We start from the raw sequence: 24300 nt of genomic DNA, 5'->3' as shown, positions 1-24300 counted from the left end.
ATTTTTTAATCCGGAGAAGTTACGAGAAGAGATTTCTTCTCTTTCTTGGAAAAATACTTTGAGTCTCATTTTTCTGAAGAGTTGAATTATTTCCATTTTCATCTGAGTTAAATCTGGTCTGGCCGTGGGGATGAATGATAGGCCTTTTTGGAGTACTTGGATTTCGGTTGGAAGGAGAACTTCGTTGGAAAGGTTGTATATGGAGCCTATTTCTTCCCTTACCATCGGTATACGTTCCTCCTGGTTGTGATCTCTCCCTGATGTTGGTTCGATTGGGGATTGTACCATCTGTTGGCTCGTGGACGGCCTCTCGGTCGGCTGTTGCCTCTGTCTAAAAAAGGTGCCTGTTGGTAGAATGGCCTTTGTTGAATGTTTCTGGTGTCTGTAGGGCCTTCGCTGTCGCTGGATGTTCCGGATGAGGAAGAGGGTTCTGAGAATGTAAGGAACCTTCTCTTGCTTCTACCTCCGTATACGTTTAATATTCCAGTATTTTGAGGCTGGTTGTAATATTCTTTTTCTAGGTAGGGATAGGCTTTGGATATGGAGAAGTTTATTATATCTTTCTGTAGTTTGAATCTTTTTGCTTCTTCAGTATTCTTTTTGAAAATGGTGTTTTCTTTTTCCAATTTGGATAGGATGTTCTTGGCGTCCTCTATTGCTGTATTGTTTAGGAACGCTTCTTCCAGTTCTTGAATTAGTTCCAACTCTTTTAGGCTCAATCGTTCAGCGGTTTTAATGGAATGGAACATCCAATCCCGTGAGCATTTCGTTCCAATATGGCTGAAGCCTTCAAGGTACTCCGGTTGGTCTGTGAATATCACGGGTATGTTCTTCACTTGTAGGCCTGTTGGTATTGTGCCTGCTCTAAGGTGTTCTAATAGGGCTTCTCCGTGTAAGGCTGTTCTTATCTGTTTTTTCTTCAATCTCGTTATTCTCTCCAAATCTGTTTGTTGGGCAAAACTGGTGGAATTCTTTCCTAGATTGCACGATGATGGTCTTTTTAGGAGTTCTTCGATGTCTTCCTCTCTGAAGCTTAGGGTTTTGGTTTCTGTCATTGATCTGAGCGAACTCTACTTTTTACACCTGTGAGGTGTAGTCTCGAAGTTTGTGAGCGTAAGGTTGACTGTTGCTTAGTTTTTTGTGAAGCTGTGCAACTTGCTAGTGTGAAACGGGGTAGTGTTCAATCGAAAAGGATTTTTTGGAACCTAGATTTATTTGTTCTAGAACAAATAAATCTAGGTTCCAAAAATAAAACGGAACTAATACCACGCGCTGAACCGGGCCATGCTCACTCAGCGAATAGAACCGTGATTCCCACTCGTAACCAACACGGTGTTCACCTAGGCATTGTGAAGCGGAGCTCCTCCACAAAAACCCTCTGCATGCACAAATAGAGGTCACGCCACCACAACTTAAAAATAAGCACGATTAAGGCACGTAGAAGCAGAAAAGAAATCTATCAATCAAACAGCATGAGCAGTCACAACAAAAAAAACCACCGCAATTAGAAACCTGCCAGAAATAATGTCACAGCTTCAGGCATTTTCAAGAGGATGTAGATTCCAACTCCTCTTACTTCCAATTTTTCTAGAAAGAAAACAACGAGATTAATACAAAGAAAGTCATTCTCCACCAGTCGGCAGTACACAGAACAAGGCATCATATAGAAGACAAGCCCCTCATCTCGGAGTGAACGTAAGTTGACACAGAACAACCCTTAAATCATCCACAATCTTGAAATATGACACAAGGAGTAATCAGATATCATTACAATTGAATTACAGGAACAGAAGTCCGATTCCATCTTCACATCTGCCCTGAAGACGACCTCACAAACATCACACAGGTCCCCATCCACACAGGTCGAAACGCGTTGGCGCACAAGCAGAGATCGCGAACACCTTTTGTAGAAGACCAAGCTAGAACCAGCTCCTCTACACAAGCAAATGCAAATGCACAGACAGACCGCAACTTGCATTGTTCATTGAAATCATTTATAGACACAAGTACCCGACTCTGCTTAGGACCGCAATAACAGCGATAACTATAGGAGCCAACCGCTCAAGTTTCACAAATCAAATAGTTTCGGACACTTGACTTCAGCTTTGAAAAACAATTCTATTTGATAGACTGTATGTTGTATATATTTTTTGTCACATTTCGAAGTCACTGTACAAATGTAAATATATATGTCACTATCTTTTGTATACAATAAGTGTTTGTCTAACTAGTAGTGTTCATCGAACCAAAAAGTTAATAAGCAAAAAAATGTTTTGTAGATCACAGTCATTAAACTGACTAGTTGATAAAATAAATGTTGTAATCAATGGTGTCAGAGGCAAAATGTATGTTGAAAACATTTACAATGCGGCGCACCGTGGCGCAAGGATAGGGCAATGCGTGTCGCATCCTGAGTCGTAAGGGCGGCGCATTGCTGGAGTTGTGTCGCAAGCACGACGCAGCTCCAGCAATGCTCAGTGGCGCCCTATGCCTAACATGCTGCGTCACTCCGTACGCCTGCTTCAAGCAAGCACATGGTTTTTGATGTAGCATGGACGTAAAAGTGACTCAGTGAAATCTTGTAGATTTAACTGCGTCACTTTTACGAGGCGTTCCTGCGACGGAATGCCCACCCTGCGCTGGAACGCCCACTTGAAACCTAACGCAGGTTTCATGTGGGGCAGGGCTTTACAACGTGATGCATCTCCCTAGATGCGTCTCGTTGTAATTAAGGTGCAAAGTGGCACATTGTTTACGCCGCCGCTGTGTCACAGAAGTGACGCAACGGCGGAGTAAATGTGGCGCATGGGGCTTGTAAATCTGCCCCCAACTTTTTACTACTTGCTTCCTTTGCGTCCGTACTGTGAACATCATCTGTGACTATGTCACTCAGCTCCAGCCTCCCCAGGTCAGCAAATCCACTCTGTGTCGAAGTAGTTTGGAAACACATCTTGGTTGCCTGATGAGCATCTGGTTTCTGCTCTGTACTGCATATAGTAAGATCTTTTGCTCTTTTCTTTTATAGATGCTTGTATTCGTATGTATGTGTATTAAAACTACCTGCTTTGAAATGATTGGCTGTATACTCTCATCTATTTTTTATGCAACTCTCATACTTTGTTACATAAAACAATCTTGCTGCTTCAAATGAGAATCTTTTTTTGTTTGTAGCACTCAGGCTTTTATCCGTGAACTTCCAGCTCGCATCCAATAAGATTGCTCACCACTGTGATGACTACAAAAGCAACCCAGAGCTGATTGTAAGGAGGGCACAGCCCTTCGACGTGCTTATGAAATTCAACAGAGAACCCGTGGCTGATGACAGACTATATTTTACTATGTCAACAGGTGAGCATCGGTACTATCTTAACATTCAGACAAAAAAAAGTAACATTTGTCACAGGGATCACACCTCTGTCACACCCCCTACTCATAGTCAAGCAATCTTCTTGGGGCTCTCACCTCACAGACAGGGTATATTATGAGTAAATGGAGTGTTATGTTGAGTGCAAAGTTCAGTGATTCGTCTCATGAAGTCATTCAACTATTAGACTGGTTGTCTTCATCACACTTACATTTCAAAACATTTATTTTGGGGTTTTTGTATAGCGTTGCAAATCAATGGTGGAATCCTCTGAACTCTAATGTCAGGGACACACTAGCCTCAGAGAAAAGAAAAATTATAGCATTCAATCCTCAACTCACTCATGGATTGTACTATTTAACGTGTACATGCTTCATATTTGACATATTGGTTAGGGTTTTCACAGTGATTTGTCTCCCAATCCTCACATAGGCCTAATAAAATCCTTGTAAGAAATGCCAGCTATGCATGGCAACTGGGGAGAGGAGTTGGCCTAACGGCTAGGGTGGTCAACCTCGAATCTGGGGAACCACCAGGTTCGAGTCTCGGCAAAGACGCGCAACATCCTGTGATTCTGGGCAAATCACTTAGGGGCATATTAATAAGCCCCTTGCGCCACATTTGCGTCACTTTTCCCATGTTAAAAGTGACGCAAAAGTGGCGCAAGGGGCTTGTAAATCTGCCCCTAATCTCCCCGTGCATAACAAAAATGAATTCGATGTGTCCACATGCAACGCAACTAGTGCTCGTGTAAAGCGCTCTGATACCCGATACCTTAGGGTCAAGTTCGCGCTATATAAAACAAAGTAAAACTAAAAAACTATGCATGGCATATACTTGGCTTTTGTCCTTGGCAAGAAGATTGTGACTGACAATGATTTTAAATCACATGACTCCCACTATAACCAAAAGTATTTTTTCCCATTGGCAATATTTTGCCGGCAACTTTGCTTTGGTGATGTCAGAACCATAAAGAGCAGATTTGTAAAGTTGTCACACAATGCAGCAGTCCAACTAAAGTTGCCATGCTGAGTGGCATGAGAGAGAGAAAGTAAGACAGCACCATATCTACCAAGGTATCCCTTCCAGTACAAAATACTATGTTTAGACAAGCCTTAAAATGTTTCCTATAGTGCAGCACACATACAAATTAGGAGAAATTAAAACATTTCTCCTTTTTCATGTCAGCTTCAGAGAAGTATTATATTTGGCACAATGCCCCGGCACCAAATATTAGTAGAAAGGGCTTTGCATCAAAATTCATGGGTGGTTGTATGGGAACAGCAATGTACCACCCATGGTACGCCCCTGTGACATAAAGCAACACAAAGCCGCACTTGTGCTATGATGTTAGTGTAAGGATACATTTGAGATCAAATAAACTTTTGTGCTTGAAAGTATATTCTAAAGAAACATTTTGCACTGGCTTGGTCACTTTTGTCTCTCAAACTCGATGCAAAATATTAGTAAATATGCTCACCAGTTGTTTATGCTAGTGTGTATTTTGTTCATCTTTTGGTTGCTAATGGTGCTTTCAGTCCCATAGTCACTTAGCACAAAAGTGATATTTGTCACACATTTATTTTAAAGCCAAGTAATTTGAAGCACACCATTACCAAGCATCAGGACATTTCTGTCACAAACCAATAGCACAACAGCTAATACCCAACACAGTGTCAACATGTCTTTCAAATGCACATCTCCCAGGCAGATACCATCCATCACACACTCACCTTCACTTACCTTGCACACCGCTATAAGCTTCTCAAAGGCAACTTCCAAAAATGCTGCTATCATGACACACTAATGTTGCAGTCAGCCTCTATTGAAAACTGACCTCTTTGACATATAGTGGCATATTTACAAGCCCCTAACGACACCTGCGTGCCACTTTTTCTGACGCTCCGGTGGCTTTGCTCTATATCCCATATTTACAAGGTGGCATTAAGCCACATAACATGGCTTAACGCACCTTGTAAATATGTCCCTTTCTGCTACAGTCCCTCGCGGCAAAGCGGCGGGTAATGGGTGTTGCAGTGTGCGTTCCACCGCAACACCCATTGCTTTTTGAAGATGCCCCATATTTACAAGGATAGGGCAGCACCAAAAACTGAGGCCAGATTTTACCTGGACTTAGGGTGGCGATATCTGCAGCACACATAGAAACAGCAAATCACCTTTAAAGATTGTTTTATATGCAGGAAGGGACACCTTCCTGCATATAATCAATCGACCCTGCAGTGCAGGCACCCTTGCAACATGGCACAAGGGTGATTGCACTGGTGCTAGGCATCTTTTTAGCACCAGAGATAGAGGAAATGAAGAGGTGTGCCATATTTTAGTAAATACAATGCACACATGCATTTTGAAAATGTTGGAGTACGGAGTTGCCAAACTTGGCATTACACCGTGCTCCGACATTTTCTTGTACATATCCTTCATAGTGTCCATTACATATTAACCTTTACAGTCAGTAAAATCCATCATGCATTTGTTATTCAGACAGGAAATATCAGTCAAGTACTTACCTTCCATACATGTACCCTCAATGGCACACTTATATAAGAGGCTGGTTAAATCCATTACACACCTCACAAATAGGTAATAAATATCACATACATCTCAGAGACATGACACATTCCTCTTGCAAACATGTAAAAAGCATAACTTTACTTACTTTATTTATCTTTATTTCGGTCACTCAGACCATAAAAGAATACAGCAAAATACAAGTAAAAACTCATTACAATATAAATAAAATCATGTTTCAGTTGAAATTTAAACATAACACAATTTAAAATAAATAAATCAGGTCAATGGATCATTTTCTGGAATAATTTTGAGATGACGTGAGCGTGTAAACCACATAGACGTTAAAAATTTAGCAACAGCAAAAACGATTGGGGCCGAAAGATCAGTCTTCAGTATTCTAAGAGCAGGGGAATACTGTCTAAAACCTAAATTCCTGAGGAGAGGGCACAGCCAATACATCCTTGCTCTATGGTACAGTGGACAAAAGAATATAACATGCAAATCTGTCTCTGGGATTTGTTTGCAGAAGGGGCATAAGGGTGTGTGATTTGAGTGTGCCCAAAGTGCCGTGTGCGCCCTAAGGGGGAGGGTATTGTAACGCCATTGCATATAAAGCTTCCTTGTGAGTGGCGGACCTATATCATTAAAAGTCAACTCTAGGTGGTAAGAATCTTTAAAAGAGAGAAAATATGCGATGTGGGACCCCTCCCGCGCATTCTTAATGGCACCTCTTAGGTGGTACTCATGGTAAGCCTTCGAGATGAGTTTGCGTGAGACCCTAGGGCATGTGGTCTCAGGATCATACCACAAATCTGATCTATCTAATAACTCACAAGTATGCTTTATATAACTTAACCATGGTACTTGTATATTCTTTTGGAGACGCAAAATCTCTGTCAACTCCGCTCTATATTTGGAGAGTTCCGGCAAAGACCAAATTTTGCACCAGAGGGTGAGGGGTTTTAGGGCCAACTCCTCTGAAATCGGTCTTAAACCCAAATCTAATCTGAGTGGCAGGAGAGGTGTACTTACAGGCAGTGCTGCCAGCTGCCTGAGAAAAGTGTTTTCCGTTACCTGGAGCTTCTGCGTTGGCGTATGCCCCCAGATTTCTGCTCCATAAGTAACCGCCCCCCTGGCCTGGACTTTGTAAATTTGAATACGTGGACCAAAAGGCCTATAAGTCAGTCCTTTGGTCATCCTGGCAATTCCACCCATCAGCTGGGTCAATTTCATGTTTGCCCTTGTTTTATGTGAATCCCAGGTCATAGACTGATTAATGACTATCCCCAGATATTCAAAAGTGTAAACCCTCTCTAGTCTGGAGGACCCCAGGGAGGGACTTGCGCGTGTAGAGGGGGGCGGTTTGAAGATCATGTATTTGGTTTTGGCAGCGTTGATCTCCAAACCGCGATCCACACAAAAGCCCACGAACCCATCCAGGACCCGTTGGAGTCCCATAGGGGATTTGGAAAGCAGCAGGGTGTCATCTGCAAACATGATTGCAGGAACCCTGCTGCCGTCCAACTTTGGGGCATCGATGTTACTCAGGGCGTTAAGATGGTCTATAATCCCGTTGACAAAAAGACAAAAAAGGGTCGGGGCAAGGACACATCCTTGTCTGACCCCCCTGTCAACGGGAAAAGCCTCCGATAGGGTGCCTCCTCTTCCGCATCTTACCTTTGCGAAGTTCCCCTGGTGCAATCTTCTCAAAATTGAGAGAATGTCAGCGGGAACCCCCAGGTCCATTAACACCGCCCATAATTTGGCCCTGGGCACCAGATCAAAGGCGGCACGGAGGTCCACAAATACTGTGTAAAGACTGCCGCCCTCGATCAGCGCCGTCTTCCAGTATAAAAGGTTTAAGCGGAAGATTTGATCAGTGGTGGAAATACCCCTTCGGAAACCCGCTTGGTAGGGACTCATAATCGCCATGTCTTCAATCCATTCCTGGAGACGGTTTAGAATAAGTCTGCCAAAGATCTTCTGTGGTACATCTATAAGACTAATAGGTCTATAGTTGGCTGGGAGCAGAGGCGAACCCTTTTTAAAAATTGGGACAATCTCTGCGCCCAGCCAAGTACCTGGCATAGCCATGCCTCCCAGGATGGCATTGAAGAGAATCATGAGATAGGGAGACCAGACATCTGGTTCTTGTTTGAACAGATCGCCCGGGAGCCCGTCTAACCCTGGGGCCTTTCCTGATGCGAGTCCAAGTAGAGCAGCATGTACCTCCTTGAGTGTGAATGGTTCGCCAATCACGACTGGGCAATGGGGTTGACTAGAATTTGCCCCCTCATCCTCGGGTGGTTTATAAAGAGACTGGAAATGGTCCTGCCATACCTTAGCTGGAATATTAGGTTCTATGGCGGAAATCAAGTCCTCTGAGCCTGTGTTGACGCAGCGCCAAAATTTGCGCGAGTCCGCACAAGCCAGGGACTTGGTGAGTTTGGTCCATTTTTCGTCTTCCCACTCAGTTTTGGCATTAGAGGTCAGATACTTATAGGTTAGTCGCCTTGCCCTAATGTCCTCGCTACCCTTCCCTTCTTTAATTGATCTCACAAGGTCAGTTTTTGCCTCGCGGCAAGCACCATTATACCATAAAGGGCCAGATATTTTTACACTAGGCCGGCTTATTTTTTTAGTTAAAAGTTCAGAGAGAGATTCAACCAGGGCAGCATGAAGCTGTCCCAGTTGAGGATAGATATCCTCCGTACTGGCTTTCTCAATAAGCGCCTCAACTTTTTCAAATAAGGGCACTGCTTGCGCATATAAGTTGGGTAACTTGGCCGGGTGGGAAGATATTTGCTCCCACTTCACTCTGCGCCTATTATTCTCAAGAACCAGACTTTCCTCAGTTGTCCTCATCGAGGTCCCCTTGGCTGTGAGACCGGGATGTCTATAATTAAGTTCAAGGGCGTTGTGATCACTGTCGTCCCTAAAGGTAACCCAGAAGTCTTTAATATAAGGCCAGGAGGACAGGGGGACCAAAACATAGTCCAATCTCGACTCACTGCCGAGTCTGTTAAAAGTGCATCTTGCCGGGATGTCTGAGCCAAACCTTCCATTACAGGCCCGAAGGCCATATTTCAAAGTTAAAGAGGTAATTTGTAGGGCCAAGGGGGACCAAATTTTTGGTGCCGGAGCCTGTGGGGGCGGTATGTGCCACAGAAGCTCCTCCTCCGTAGCCAAGCCCTCCATGATACCTAGGAGGGGCTCATAATGGCAGTTAAAATCTCCTCCTATCAAATAGGGAGTGCCCTCTGTTTTGTCGTTCAAGACCAAGGCAAGCCCCGCAATTGTGGGTGACTCCTGGGTGATGTTAGTTGGCCTGGAATAAATATTAATCAACAGGAGACTTTGGGCGTTTGGCCATTCAAGCATCACAGCAAGAATATCTGGCGTGTTTGTGTGGAGTACATCAGCCTTACAACCCAAGTCGGTGGCCACCCATATTGCAAGGCCGCCCGAGGGGCGCCCTCTTCCCCCCCAGGTTGCATGTGTTGAGAATGTTGCGAAACCCATATGGGTAATGTCTTCTCTTGCCCACGTCTCTTGAAGCAGGCAAATATCTTTCTGCTCAATAAAAGAGCTCCAAGACGGGTCATCCAATTTGTTAGGTAAGCCCGCAACATTCCAGGATAAAATCCTAAGAGTGGACGAATTTATTACCTCGGGGCATGGACTTGGAGGTACAACCACTTCCAGGTCCATCCTCCGGGAGTGGGTTAGGCCATTGTTGTTTCCGTGAGTAGTCCTCTCGGATAGCATGGTAGAGATGGAATGATTTATCCCCAAGCCTACCTCCCCGCTGACTATGGTATGCAGGGGGTGCTCCTTCTCCTTGGGAAGTGCTGGTTGGCTATTATTATTTTTACTCATAGCAGCACCACCCTCTAACACCAACGGTCAATCCACCATGTCAAGGGTACTAAATCGGTTATGGGTTGGAATATGATCTAGTTGGGGGCAAGCTATGGTCGGGCATTCCCTGCCAGCCCTGTGGCCTCTACTCCCATTTCTCCTAGATACAAAATTCCACCCTTCCTCAGCTCGTTCAACAATTGTGGAAGGATAGAAAAAAGAGAGGGGAAGGGACTGAATAGAAGAGCCCGGTGTAGAATGTGGCCAGCTGCATATATGTGATACCGTGCGAGGGTCTCTGAAATGAATCAGTACACAGTCACCCTTTATGTTTTTTTTGGTGTTCCCAAGCCACAAGAGTCTCCTCACCATAAAGATCTCGCTGTTAATACCCATAGGTAAGGGCCTATTTTTGGAGAGCCAGTGAATGACCTTGTTTTTCAAGGCCATCACTGGCTCGCCAATAGGTGGATTTAGTTCCGGAATGCCCGCCAAAATAACTGTATATGGAGCTGATTCGGGTGGGAGATTAACTGGTCTATGTCTATTATCTTGGCCCTGCAGCCGTGTTGGAGATAATATTGGCATATCGCAGGGGCTGGGAGTGGGTTTGCGAAATGGAGTCATAGGCCTAGCAATTTGGGAAAGAGATGATCTGGGAGGGTGTGGATAAGCAAGTTTTTGTGTACCACAGCCATCCCTATGTAGGGGTGCTGCAGCAGGATTCGTACTTTCATTAACTAATTTGGAAGCAGCCATAAGCTGATCAATTCCCTTTTGAATATTTGTTAGGCATAATTCCAAATTTACAAGACGATCTATTAAGGGGGTGAGCATTTTGTTCATGAGAGATTTTATGTCAAGGAGTAAAGGGCCCTCCTCCCGTGTTGTAATGTTTGGGTTGGAAGGTCTATTAGCCTGAGTTAGAGGTAGCTTCTGCCCCCTACAAGCCACACCCAAATGATTTGTTTCGCCCCTAGGGTTAAGCTTTGGGATCTTTGGCCTGCGCCCCCCTACAGTTTGGGCCCCTCTTTTTCTTTTAGGAATTGCTCCTTCTCGGTCCCCCTTTGATGACTGTATAGTTAAGTTGCCACTATCAACAGTAACTGCCTTAGTAGCAGTATCTGTTTTGCGAGTGACTGAAACAGTAGAAACCCTGGGGGGCGGAAAGGGTAATGTGCTAAAATCAACAGGGGCAGAGATATCGCAGTCTCCAAGCGATAGAGACAAGATATTTGGCTCCAGAGGTATATGAGATCCGGGTTCCCCCCCACAACAGAAGTGGCTATTTCTGACAGTTGTACTGGGGAGGTAACATGTTTGAGAGGACCTAATGACGATCTTCTAACCCAATCTATTTCAAGAGAAATACGCCTTTCTAGAGTTGTTATGTCATCAATCAATAGAGAACTAGCCTTGGCAAAATACAAGTCCAGAGTACCTGTGGGCTTTGCTGCGACCTGCGCAGTTTTACTCCGAGTTTCTCTGGCAGACATGATGTGTGGTCGACTCCTCACCCGTGTCCTATGTATTCAAGGGAGCGCAGGGGATTGGCCCTGTCCCTGCCTCTCCCGTCCTCGAACGGCCTCAAACGGCCCGGTCTTTGCCCGGTCTTCGCCCCGAGCTCCGCTCCGCGCGTGTCCCGCTAGCTCGTAGAAACGGGGCCCTTAAAGAAGTAAGAGGTGAGGGAGAAGGCGGGGCCGGGAAGAGGAGACAGGTGTGCAGTATAAGCTGGACAACAGGCACCCTGGTCCTCGCAGTCCCGGGGTTGGAACCTGCGTAGCGCCCCTTCCAGGAGCGACGTAGACTCCCCTCGAGTCCGGAATCACGGGCAGAAAAGAGATTAGCAGCAATGTGTCCCAGAGTCAGTAGCTGCGAGCGGCTCCCGCGAAGCGGGGGCCGCGAGGAGCAGTGTAGTCGATGGAGGCGGGGCCGGGAAGAGGAGACAGGTGTGCAGTATAAGCTGGACAACAGGCACCCTGGTCCTCGCAGTCCCGGGGTTGGAACCTCCGTAGCGCCCCTTCCAGGAGCGACGTAGACTCCCCTCGAGTCCGGAATCACGGGCAGAAAAGAGATTAGCAGCAATGTGTCCCAGAGTCAGTAGCTGCGAGCGGCTCCCGCGAAGCGGGGGCCGCGAGGAGTGGTGTGGTCGATGGAGACGGGGCCGGTAAGAGGAGACAGGTGTGCAGTATAAGCTGGACAACAGGCACCCTGGTCCTCGCAGTCCCGGGGTTGGAACCTCCGTAGCGCCCCTTCCAGGAGCGACGTAGACTCCCCTCGAGTCCGGAATCACGGGCAGAAAAGAGATTAGCAGCAATGTGTCCCAGAGTCAGTATCTGCGAGCGGCACCCGCGAAGGAGGGGCCGCGAGGAGTGGTGTAGTCGATGGAGGCGGGGCCGGGAAGAGGAGACAGGTGTGCAGTATAAGCTGGACAACAGGCACCCTGGTCCTCGCAGTCCCGGGGTTGGAACCTCCGTAGCGCCCCTTCCAGGAGCGACGTAGACTCCCCTCGAGTCCGGAATCACGGGCAGAAAAGAGATTAGCAGCAATGTGTCCCAGAGTCAGTAGCTGCGAGCGGCTCCCACGAAGCGGGGGCCGCGAGGAGTGGCGTAGTCGATGGAGGCGGGGCCGGGAAGAGGAGACAGGTGTGCAGTATAAGCTGGACAACAGGCACCCTGGTCCTCGCAGTCCCGGGGTTGGAACCTCCGTAGCGCCCCTTCCAGGAGCGACGTAGACTCCCCTCGAGTCCGGAGTCACGGGCAGAAAAGAGATTAGCAGCAAAGTGTCCCAGAGTCAGTAGCTGCGAGCGGCTCCCGCGAAGCGGGGGCCGCGAGGAGCGGTGTAGTCGATGGAGACGGGGCCGGGAAGAGGAGACAGGTGTGCAGTATAAGCTGGACAACAGGCACCCTGGTCCTCGCAGTCCCGGGGTTGGAACCTCCGTAGCGCCCCTTCCAGGAGCGACGTAGACTCCCCTCGAGTCCGGAATCACGGGCAGAAAAGAGATTAGCAGCAATGTGTCCCAGAGTCAGTAGCTGCGAGCTGACCAGTAAAATGTAACACATGATTACATCCCAGAAAAGCAACATTCATCAAACACTGAAACGACAACACTAACCATTCATTATTCAACTCAGAGACAGATTATGTCATGTACATGTCTCGGCCAAAATAAGGGTACATCATACCCTTACGGGTATGCTCCCCATCACACATTCACCTTCCAGATAGCTCAGTGAAACATAAACTTAATCACAAATTCACAGTGAAAAACTGTTTCTATGCACAGCCACATCCTAAGAATTATGTTATTACCAAGCAAAAGGAACAAATGATGGACGAAATGCTGAACAATGCAAACATTCAACCCCAGTCCCAAAGACCTTGGTTTAATCCAATGTTCTTTTGCCCGCCACGCCACCCCAGTTTGGACCCAGCCATTTGCAAATCAGTCTTGACCCAGCTCCTCATGGGAATAGTCCAGCCCTAACTGCCAAGCCAGGTACTCCCTGGACCGGAAACAAGCAGCCTGGGACTAGTTTTGGGGTGTCACCCCTCATCAGCCAAGCTAGCTTGACCAGTGGCACAGTGAGCACGGGACCCACGTCTGGGCATTTTCTTTCTACTTAGAGCGACAAAAGCAAAACGAACAAATGATGGACGGAATGCTGAACAATGCAAACATTCACTCCCAGTCACAAAGGTCTGGGTTTAATTCATTGTTCTTTTGGTCACCACACCACCCCCGTGGATTAAACCCAGATATTTGTGACTGGGATGAAGTTTTGCATTGCTCAACATTCCATCCATCATTTACGTTTACTTTTTGTAGAGGTAATGTTTTTGGTCTAAGTTCCGGTCAAGCACCCTCTACCAATCACATTCTTACTTTATACAAAGATGAGAGCCGACCTAGCTATTCATCAGACAAACACATGTGAAGTAGTGCGTGAGCACAAACATACAAATTGTAACACAAATTCAAATCATCCATTTTAAGTGCATTGACTTTCCCCTTACATACCTATGCAAAATTCATGTGCTGATGCACATTGTTCATTTCTTAACAAACCTCTGATTTCGCAATGGTTTCAAGCTGAAATGCCTCAGCTTTTGTATTTAAATGTACACAGCGGATTATTCTAAATTTAAAATCACAATTTAACGCTCTCTAACAGACTCACAAAGACTGGCACATTTAAATAGTCAAAGTGCATGTTAGCAACGCCCAAGTAACAAAAAAGCTTCAGCTACTTCATGCAACCGTTTGTTTTAGGTCTGGCATGAGTTTGCCACAGTTACTTCATGCAACTGTTTATTCTTATGTCTGGCTTGCGTAAAATGAGAATTTTTTCTCAAATATTCACTTTTTTATCACAGGGCCCAATCCTTCTGAAGCAAATGGAACAAAGCTAACCACCCCTATGACCAGTTCTGCTGCCCGCGGCTCCTTGAGCGCTGTGCATGGACCTGTATTCACCAACCCACTCAAGGTCACCATCACTACCTCAGCCAATGCCATCGTTGGGCGCTACAAGATGGGCGTGATCATCTCCTCTCTGGGCACCGTCAACTCCAGCAAGCTCTTGGACTGTATTGTCCTTTTTAATCCTTGGGCTTCAGGTAAAGGATGTGCATGTGTACAGCAGTGCTCAGTGCTTACATTGTAAAGCAAAAAAGGGTCTTTTGAGCGCAGCACCCCATGGTTGCCACATTCCAAGTCTGTTCAGTCTTGAATCCACCCCATGCCTTTTTCCTCCACCACCAGACACTTTCTGTCCATTATCTCAGGCACACCAAGGCTACCTAGTATTGTTTCCACAGCTTATCTCTTTCCTCTCCCACCCTCCACTTCCTGTTTGTTTACCACTCTTGCATGGTCTTTTTCATCCCTGCTTTCTCTTTCTGTTTTCCTATCATTCTCTTCCTCCTTATTTCTCCCATGGTCTCTCTTGTTCACAGCCAAATTCCGATGATGTGAAATAAGTCCTGGTACCCAAAAATGAGATTCTGCGCCCACCCCCTTCAGCCACCTGGACAAAGTAAGCACTGGTGTTAATTGCAGTATGTCCCTCAATATCTGCAGCTTCTCTATTGGCTCTCTCCCGGCAAGGCCTGAATTTGAGATAGTTTATTGAAAATTACTTATAGATGAGAAGTATTACAAAGCAATTAATGCATCTGCACACAGTCCATGATGCAGTAAAATGTAACTAATTTCACTTGTAACCAGAAGTGTCCATTAGTAGCTGGTGTTGTTGAAGAGTGGCGGGGAGAGGGGGTGGGGGGGAGAAGGGCTCAGGGGACGACAGATGACAAATGACAAAATGAAAAAGAACAACAAAAAAAACCTTACCTGCAGCCCACCTCGTCATGCTCTACTGCCCCTCACCTCTGCAGGCACAGGCACCCAGACTCCACTACGGCCAATCCTGATGCTGTTCTCATGCTGCTTGAAGCAGCGACAGGGCTGACCTGAGCACTCTGAATTTGTGTTCTAGTGAGACTGGGAGCCTGTGCCTGCTGTCTCCAACCCTGCAACGCAGCTCGGGTTGGAGGCAGCTTTAGTGCGCATGGCCAAACCGTCATGCGCACTGATCACAATGCATGGTACCGCTGCCAAAGACTCATCAGGAAAGAAAAGGAAAATTGAAACTATAATAAAACGTGTTTATTATCCTTTTACTTTTACTTTCCTGGCGTTTTGAGGCCGCTGGTGGGAGGTGAGGGGGTGACACTGGAAGCATCAGCTACTTAACCCAACATTTCAGGATCTTAACTGAACTTCCAGTGAGAGAACCCCCTGTTCACAGGAAAACAGTTCTAAGTTTCTTATAGTGAATAGATGGAAACACAATCTTATTTCTCAAGTAACGTAAGGACTCCCTGTCTCTGTACACAGATCCCTTTTATGTTTTGCTCATCTGCAAACCATTATTTTACTGCCTAGCTCACATATTTGAATTAACCTTTTCTGTGCGGTCTCGGCGCTTTCTGAGCATCATTGTAAAATATCTGGGCATACAGCTTATGTGACAACTGAAATGGTACAATCATTTTCTGCTCATTATGTGGAATGACATTTAGGGGCTTATTTATGAGCCACTGCGTCACTTTTGCACCCTTGTTGCGTCACTTTTTGTGACGCAGCAGCGGCATAAAATATGCGCCACATTGCACCATATTTACAAAGTGACGCATCTAGGCAGATGCGTCACTTCGTAAACCTCTGCGCTACATCATACCTGCATCAGGTATAATGTATGCAGGGTGGGGGTTCCCCCGCAAGAATGGGTCGTAGGAGTGGCACAGTGAAATCTATGAGATTTCGCTGCGCCTCTTCTAGGACGCCAATGCGTCAAAACCTTACGCCTGCCTCATGGCAGGCGTAAGGGTGATGCAGGCCCTTTCACATGGGGCTTGCCCCATATGAAAGGAACATTGCTAGAGTTGCGTCACTCTTCCGACACAATTCCAGCAATGCACCACTTTTGCGCTGACAGATACATCAGTAAAACTGACGTATCTGTCATTCCTTGCGACATGATGCGTCATACTGTAAATATCACGCATCACTGGTGTCACAAGGAGGGCGCACTGAGAAGTGGCGCATCACTGCTTTCACGCAGCGATGAGGCCCTTAGTCCCTGGAGAACTCTATGTCTACTATGAAATTAGTAATTTTTTTTATCTTTCACTGTATTTTGTAGTGCTTCTAAGTGACACCTTGTTGCCTTATGCTGCTTTAGGAAACACCAACCCTATCCTGGTAGCACCCCTACAAACTATATTTAGCAGGTTTCAATACCTTAACAAGTTGACATGTCATGTATTCATGTGTGTAAAACCAAGCACGGTTGAGAGTCTTCTATAAAGTTCTACTCTCTGAATATTCGCAGAGTTCATTTAATGTAACGAAAGAATAGTCAATTGAATGCAATGGGGGATGGCAGGTTTTGCTTTCTGAATTGTTGTTTTCTAATTGCTTGTTCAGAGGGAGCTCCGTCTTATGACTTGTCATAGAATCTGATTTGCCCTACCCTATACCTTCCTCCTCCTCCCTCACAATAAACAATCTGTCAACACTCCCCTTGGAACACACCAGTCATATCATAATGGATATTGTTGCCTCTCGTCTACTACTAGACAAGCGAATAGATAATCGCATATATGGTTTCACTATAGCCTCCCTATGGCATAACTACGCAATCAAGCTAGAGGGCAAAACAGTCTACATAGAAACGTGGGCTAGATAAATGACCTGGGCTCATGAACAAACATCAACCAATTCTCATCTTTGGAGTGGAAATTCTTCATCCCAAACACTGACTTCTATAGATTAATAAGACTGAAAGGCGCATTGAGCACTTTGAAGCCTCCACATTACCCAGACCAACAGGATCTCCTGGGTAAACGTATAAGAGAGGGCCACACCTCTTCACAGGTATACAAACTCCTGGGCACACCCAACACCCTTACACTGCGACTCTTTACCTGGAAATGGAGACAGCACGTACAATCAACACATCAAGCGGATTTCACAGACAAAAGGTAGTGTAATATTTGTCATTCCCCCTTTTCCGTGAAAATCACACCAGCTCTTGCACAGTCAAGGTTCTGGTAAATTCACAACACTTATTGGACCCCCTCCAGACTACATAAACTGAGGTTAAGAAACTTGGACTTATGCTGGAGATGCAAAAAAGCACAGGTGACCTACGACACATGTTCCTTACCTGCAAAATGTCTTACCTGATACAAAAAAATCACTGGGTCAGCAATAGAAATTGACTTCTTCCTTTGAAATTACTGAAAATACTGCATTACTAGTGGATCTCCTCATCTCATTGGGGACTAAGACTATACTCCCAGATTGGAAAGCGACATCCCCAAGCTCTCTTGACAAATGGTGGAACCTACTATACTCGTTCCGAGGGGCTGACATCATACATAACAAAAACTTCACATCCACCACATCAAACCAGCCACAAAATTGCATGGTAAGTTTAGCTAAGTAGAAATAGAGGCAAGAATGGTGATTATATACTTCCCATAAGGTCTAGCAGAAGGTTGATATTATCGTTACCGATGTAGTCTCATAAAACGCAATTCATCTGTGGGAACTTAGTAAAAAGGAACTGACAAGCTCCACCTTTGCTGTTTTTAGCTGACACTGTGCACCTGCCTGATGAGGCTAAGCGGCAGGAGTATGTTCTGAGTGAGCATGGAATCATGTACCAAGGCAACGTGGACCATATTGCCCACCGTGGATGGAACTACGGTCAGGTAAAGAGATCTGTGGAAGAGCAGCCCAGGCTGAGAAGGAGCACTTGTGGATATGCAAATATATTAGTGTTATAATGAAGCAAAGTGCACATGATGCAACACTACCTGGTATTTTGGATTTGTATTTTACAGAGATGTGCAGGAAGGCATGTATAATGTGCATCTTTTTCTAATCTCTCCCAATCTTAAACAGAAATGGGAACTGTGTCACAATGAGGTGAATTAATTTGCATAAGATTACACAATGTAATTAAGGAGAATGATAGGCATTAGGGATGATTTTTTATTACCACCAAGCTCTAAACCAGGCTCTTGTATCCAGTGTATGGATGCTGCCAACAAACCACATCTCCTCACAATAAGTAATGGGATATTATGGGACAGTGGTTCTCCATAAGTTAAACATTTTTCCAGAAGTGACAATATATTTTTTAAGCGCAAATGTACTTTTCTGTCATATTTCCACTGTACAGTTTTTAATTTCTGCATGTGCAATACACAATTTAGATGCATATATAGAAGATTACCATGGTGCACCGACTTTCATTGGGAGAGGAGTTGGCCTAATGGTTAGGGCGCTCAACCTCAGACCTGGGGGAACTGGGTTTGAGTCTCGGTAACCACACTAAAACATCCTGTGATTCTGGGCAAATCACTTAATCTCCCCGTGCCTAACAAAAAATAAAAATGAATGTGTGTTCTCCTGTAACATAACTGGTGCCAACTTAAAGCGCTCTGATACCTGATTGGATTCGGGCCAAGTTCGTGCTATATAAAACTCTGCAAAAAAAAAAAAAAATCAGTAGTGCCAGACGCAAGCTTTTGAGCAAAATATGGGGCTGGCACTTATCATTTTGCAAATTAAGCACTGGTTGATTAATACCCACCAAACATGTATGTTTGTGCAGAGCCATCAACAATTTGCACGAGTATGGCCACCTGGGAAATATTTGAAAGCTGTCTCCTGTCAGAGGCACGAGTAAAGCTGTTTTCTTACTGAGTTGGCATGGTGAACAAAGGAGCAAGGAGTTGGCATGCTACCTGGAGAAATCCCCAGTGGTTAGACACATTGCAAGCATTCTTCCCATCACCTTTTGTGTGATGCTCCAGTGAAGCATTGTGGAGCTAGGGTTTAATGTCACAAGTGCTTCCGCCCAAGTTCTTGTTAGGAAAGAATATTTAAGCATTATCCAAGTGGGTGATTGCCCAGGCCCCACCGCCTTCCAAGGGGCCCCCTGTGAGAATAAACGTTCTCTCTTTTATCTCTGTCTATTCCATTTCCCTATCTAAACCTCTCTCCCGTGCTGCCTGCTTCTACGTTTATCTTTCCAACCCTTGCCATCTTAAGGGTTTTAAGACATTTTTCAACAGTTCTAGACTGACCCTGCTAAAGTTTAATATATAATTTAGTATTGTTTGGCATGATGCGGGCTTGAGGCAGCAGGAAACGTGTAATAAAATTCAAAATTCGTTGCATACAGGAGCCCCCAAAATATGCCTTTTCCAGGCCCCCCATATCCTGAAGATGACACTGCTTGTTTAGAGATGTTGCCGCCTGTGTCGGTTTCTTTCATTCCCTGTTTGTATACCTGCCCTGTAACTTTTGCTAAAATCCAGTAAGGCTTTTAATTTCATCTCCATCCCTTGCAGGAGTCGGTCGTCTCTTAATTGACTTGCTAATGGCAGGGTGTTGTCGTCGCTTTACTCTTTTAGCCTCGTGCAATTAATTGCTCAGCACAACTCTTTGGCTACTCGTAAAAATCATGCAGTCTGGAAACGGTGCCGCCTGCACGTACATGGCATAGGTTGACGACGTACTTAACGACTTAATTACTTTTAATTCTCTTCTGGAGTCACTCCTGTGTTCATCAACATTTTGCTGCACAGCAGGCCTGGGTGTTTTTCAAGTTCTCGACCTCAGTAGAAGGCATGCGGCGTGACACCGAGGCGTTGCCAGAACATTTCCAACGGACCACAAATAGTCCTTTGTGCCCATCTGTTTTGCAAAGATACTTGAAACCCAGCCAAAACCACTGTTCGTCATTAGTGGTTTCCTTCTAATCTAGCTGCAGGGAGATTTTGTGTCCCTTGTTGCACTCTGGCGCCTTCGTGCGGTATTTTGCGGTGACTAGGGTAAGACAGCTGACTACAATACCCATACTGCACTTTCCTTGTCTCTTTTCATTCCAATCCATGGCTTTTGGCCTTTTACAATTAACTACGCATGTTTCTATTTTATATATTTTCGAACCTTTTGAACATTGTTATAATTAAAAATATATTAATACAGTGCTATTTGACACCACAAGGACGCTTCACAGCGCGCAAGGCGAAAATGAGTGACAAAAAAGAGGGGCCCGGAGAGAGGACAAGAGGGGGCAAGATAGCGGGGAAGAGAAACGCCTTGTGGTTACAGTGGTCTTTCTGTAAACACTATTATTTCACCAGATGGAATAATAGTGTGTGGGACAGCCATAGTCATCTCTGTGGGACAGAGATGTAGAGTTAAAGGAGAGGGGACACAGGGCCATAAAAGGACAGAAGAAGAAAGGAAGCAGAGCTGGTGGTGAATGGTTAAGGCTGACAGTGAGAAGAAGGTGCTGGTTATGTAGGCTGATCCTTTCGGTGAAGCTTGGTATACAGGAATTCAGTCATCCCTGGGGATGTCTGCTGTGGGTTGAGACCACGAGGAAGGTTTGCATGGGTCCTTGTTTGTTCTGGGGTTGTCTGCCATGATAAATGCTCTTTGATAACTTCTCTTTGAGGACACTCAGTCCATGTATTAGATCATTCAAAGAGGTGCCGCCTACTGCTATTGGACTAAGGGAGTCATAGGGGAAGCTACATTTAGACATAGGTTTTGATCATTTCCTGTTGCTGACGTACAGGCCATCAGTTTCTGCAACATGGCTTCTCTGGACAAGGAACTTGGACATGGAGTCTGTTGAGAAGAATCTTCATCTTAAGACCGGTAATTAAGTAGATCACTAATTCCAACAACCGTGTACTTATGTTCTTAGCAAAACAAATCCTGCCATAGCTTGATTTCCTACACTTTATTTTGTTTTCTTGTCACTCACAGGATAATACGCCTTAATCAAATGTGAATGGTCTTCAGACACATCTTGAGCATTTGCCTAGTCAGCTTCGGGTGCCTTCTTTGACAACATAAGGTCCCTCCACTCTGTGGTATTTGGTTAATATATATTTTATTTATGAAGCAGAGTTTTGATGCCTTGATTTTAGAATACCTCATTCCTGTTTTACATATTATGATTCTCAACAGGCTGATGACGTTTCACTGCTTGGTATATCATATGTAGTTATTGATTCGCAAAGTGGCCGACTTAGTTAAACGTTCACTGCCGTCGTTAGCTGTGGGCTGCAGGTTTGAGTTTCAATACTTGCAGAACCCAACTTAGCGGTTATCATGAAGCACTATATAAACACGACCTGTCATTATCTGAAAAGGAGAAAACATAATGAAGTAATTCTCTGGTCACTAACTGTTCACTGTTTTGCTGTAGGTTGCTTTGTCTTGTTCCATTCTCAACTGTCTCCCTTCATCAGCATTCGTGAGGGTGAGTCCTAGGGGAGGTGCCGCTGCCCACTGTTACGCATTCAAAATATTGACCCATAAAAATATTGCATCCACATTGTTGACTTCCACAAAGTAAGTAGATGTAGAGTTCTGAATTGTAAATGTATACTTCCTATACATACTTAGTTTGAAGACATAGTGGTAGTTGATCAAATCAATCCAATATTTTGTAGGTTAATCATTCAACCAGCATATAGCAGCACACAACCTAGGGAAGTCAGTTGTAAAGCCCCAAAATGAAAATATTTAGGGCCTCATGTAGGTAGCCAAATACCGGTCGGTAACGGCCGATTTTCGGTAATTATACCGTTACCGACCGGTATTTTGGCTATTGGTATGTAGGGGGACAAGTTTTGGTTTCGGAATTTACCGAATCGGTAAAATTACCGATTCGGTAATAATACCGAATCGGTAACTTTTCCGAATCGGTAATTTTACCGATTCGGTAAATTCCGAAACCAAAATCGAGATGTAGGGGGAGCGTGTGGGTGTGTTTAAGAGTCGGTATTTACCACCAACTTATAGTTGGTGGTAAATAATTAATGTATGTGTTTAAGCATTTTTACGCGCGTAGCAGTGTGCAATGTGGCATACATACATGCCCTTAGGGCATGTATGTGTGCCACATGTGCACACATGGCCGAATCAGGGGTGCAACAGGGTGTCAATGTGACACCCTGCCACCCTTGCATGTTCTCCACAATTACCGAATCGGTATTTACCGATTCGGTAATGAGGCATACCTTCCCCTCAATGGGAAAGTATGCCTCATTACCGAATCGGTAAATACCGATTCGGTAATTACCGAATTGTAACGAATCGGTAAAAATTACCGACTCATTACCTACATACGAGTTACCACTTCTTAAATACCGATTCGGTACGGCTCGGTATTTATGAAGTGGTAACTGGCATGCTACCTACATGAGGCCCTTAGTAAGGTATCCAGTTACATATCTCAAGGTGAGGAGACACCTCATTAAGTAAATACTGGAAGTAGGAAATACTGGACTCAGTGTATTGAAAATTACTAAATAGCAATTGGGGAATTTTTGTACAGAGGGCTTTAGTGTCAGACTTTTTCAGCTATGTTAGTGTAGCTCAAGTGGTTGGAAGTGATTGACCTGGGTTCTATGATTATATTTTTCACCTATGGCTGCCTTAACATCTGCCTGTGGGTATAGGTAAATGTAATTGTCTTCAGATGCTTTGGTCCCATGCTGGGTTTCTTCCCTCTCTTTTTAGGTCTCGCCTAGACAGCGAATGCACTGTAGACCTTTTGTTTTCTAACAGTGTGCTTAGAGGCCGCCCATTGCTTACTGTTGGATGGCTTCATTCTCACTCTTATTTGCTTGCTTCTTAACTGGTAATCTGCGGCAGGCTTCCTTTCGCTTTAGGTGTTTGTCCCTCCATGGAGCATGGAGGAATCACTTGTGTCCTTCCATTGCTAATTTTTTAGGGTCTACATTTTTCTTTGTGCTCAAGCTATCTATCAGAGTGCGTCTTTTTTCAGCTGCTTTCCTCGTGTACTTCATCCTCCTTCATGTTCCTTTTTCCATCCCTCCTTCTTATCTGTGTTGTTTGCCCCCAGTCCCTGCCGTCCTCGCCGGTGTTGCTTGCTCCACCCTCAATCCCTCCCACTAATGTTGTCAGTTTTGTTACTTGCCCATCAACCATTTTCTTCTATTGTTGTCTGTGTTCTTACTTGCCCTCATCGGCCCTCCATTCTTCTGTTGTTGTCCGTGTGATTACTTGTGTCCATCTGCCCTCCCTCATTCCACTGTCTGTGTTGTTGCTTACCCCAGCCACTCCCATCCTCAGTTATCTGTCAGCTTCCCCCACTCCAACCCTCTATTGTCCATGTGCTTGCTCCCAACCCTTCCCTCCTACCCCCTTTGTCTGTGTTGCCTCCTGACTCACTCTGGCTGCCTCATTTAGTTTTTTTCCACACCCTCCGTTGTCAATCATACCTCCCATCCCGACAGCAATAAAAAACAAAGCAATATTACACGGCCAGCAGGGGCCTTACCATAGCACATTTTATTCATTTCAGCCATGCTGCATAGCAGCCACTCTGGTAAAGGGCGTGGCTAAATGACATTTGCAATGCGAATATCTCTCTTGCAGGCCAGACCAACTGGCTTTGCCAATGCTTTTTTTGTGTTACTTTTTACTGCCTCCTCACTTCCATTTGATTAACATTGTTCGTCGTTTTGCAATCAAATAGTATCTTAGTGAGCATAAAAATGGTTCTACATTTCATGTGTTATTGTCTTTGACTCATGTGGTGGCTTGCCTCATAAATACAATATACATACTATTCTCACTAGATGACACTACAGACAATATTGAGCATCACCCTATATAAAATAGAATTTCTAAACAATTTTCATAATATTTTGAAACATTAATGACCACTATTGCCCAGGTTTAAGTTAAGACATTAGTATACATACATGATCTCTCACCAATCCTTTATTTTTCCCTCAGTGTGTCTCCAAACACCACCATATTTTGCCAAACATTTCTCACTATATACTTTGTAGTATGTCTCTTTTTTAAACATCATTAGTCATGTTGGTACACTGTTTCCATTCAGTAACATAGGGTAATCCGACATATTCCTACATTGTTGCAATCAGAGAGGGCACTATTGATG

General features: G+C 44.9%; 1 protein-coding gene across 1 annotated transcript in view; it reads left to right on the top strand.

Annotated features, from left to right (window-relative positions):
- Window positions 1–24300, top strand: part of LOC146812218 (protein-glutamine gamma-glutamyltransferase 6-like) — a 150333-nt gene that overhangs the window by 19067 nt on the left and 106966 nt on the right. The window contains exons 2-4 of the mRNA XM_085619247.1: window positions 3172–3348; window positions 14135–14377; window positions 17922–18040. Of these exons, the coding sequence (XP_085475373.1) occupies window positions 3172–3348; window positions 14135–14377; window positions 17922–18040 (539 nt within the window). The remainder of the gene's footprint in view (window positions 1–3171; window positions 3349–14134; window positions 14378–17921; window positions 18041–24300) is intronic.

This window comes from Triturus cristatus, chromosome 7 (assembly GCF_964204655.1).
Source record: "Triturus cristatus chromosome 7, aTriCri1.1, whole genome shotgun sequence".
In the NCBI taxonomy this organism is placed as follows: domain Eukaryota; kingdom Metazoa; phylum Chordata; class Amphibia; order Caudata; family Salamandridae; genus Triturus; species Triturus cristatus.
Note: the sequence above shows the minus strand (reverse complement) of the source record. Positions and strands in the feature narration are given on the sequence as shown.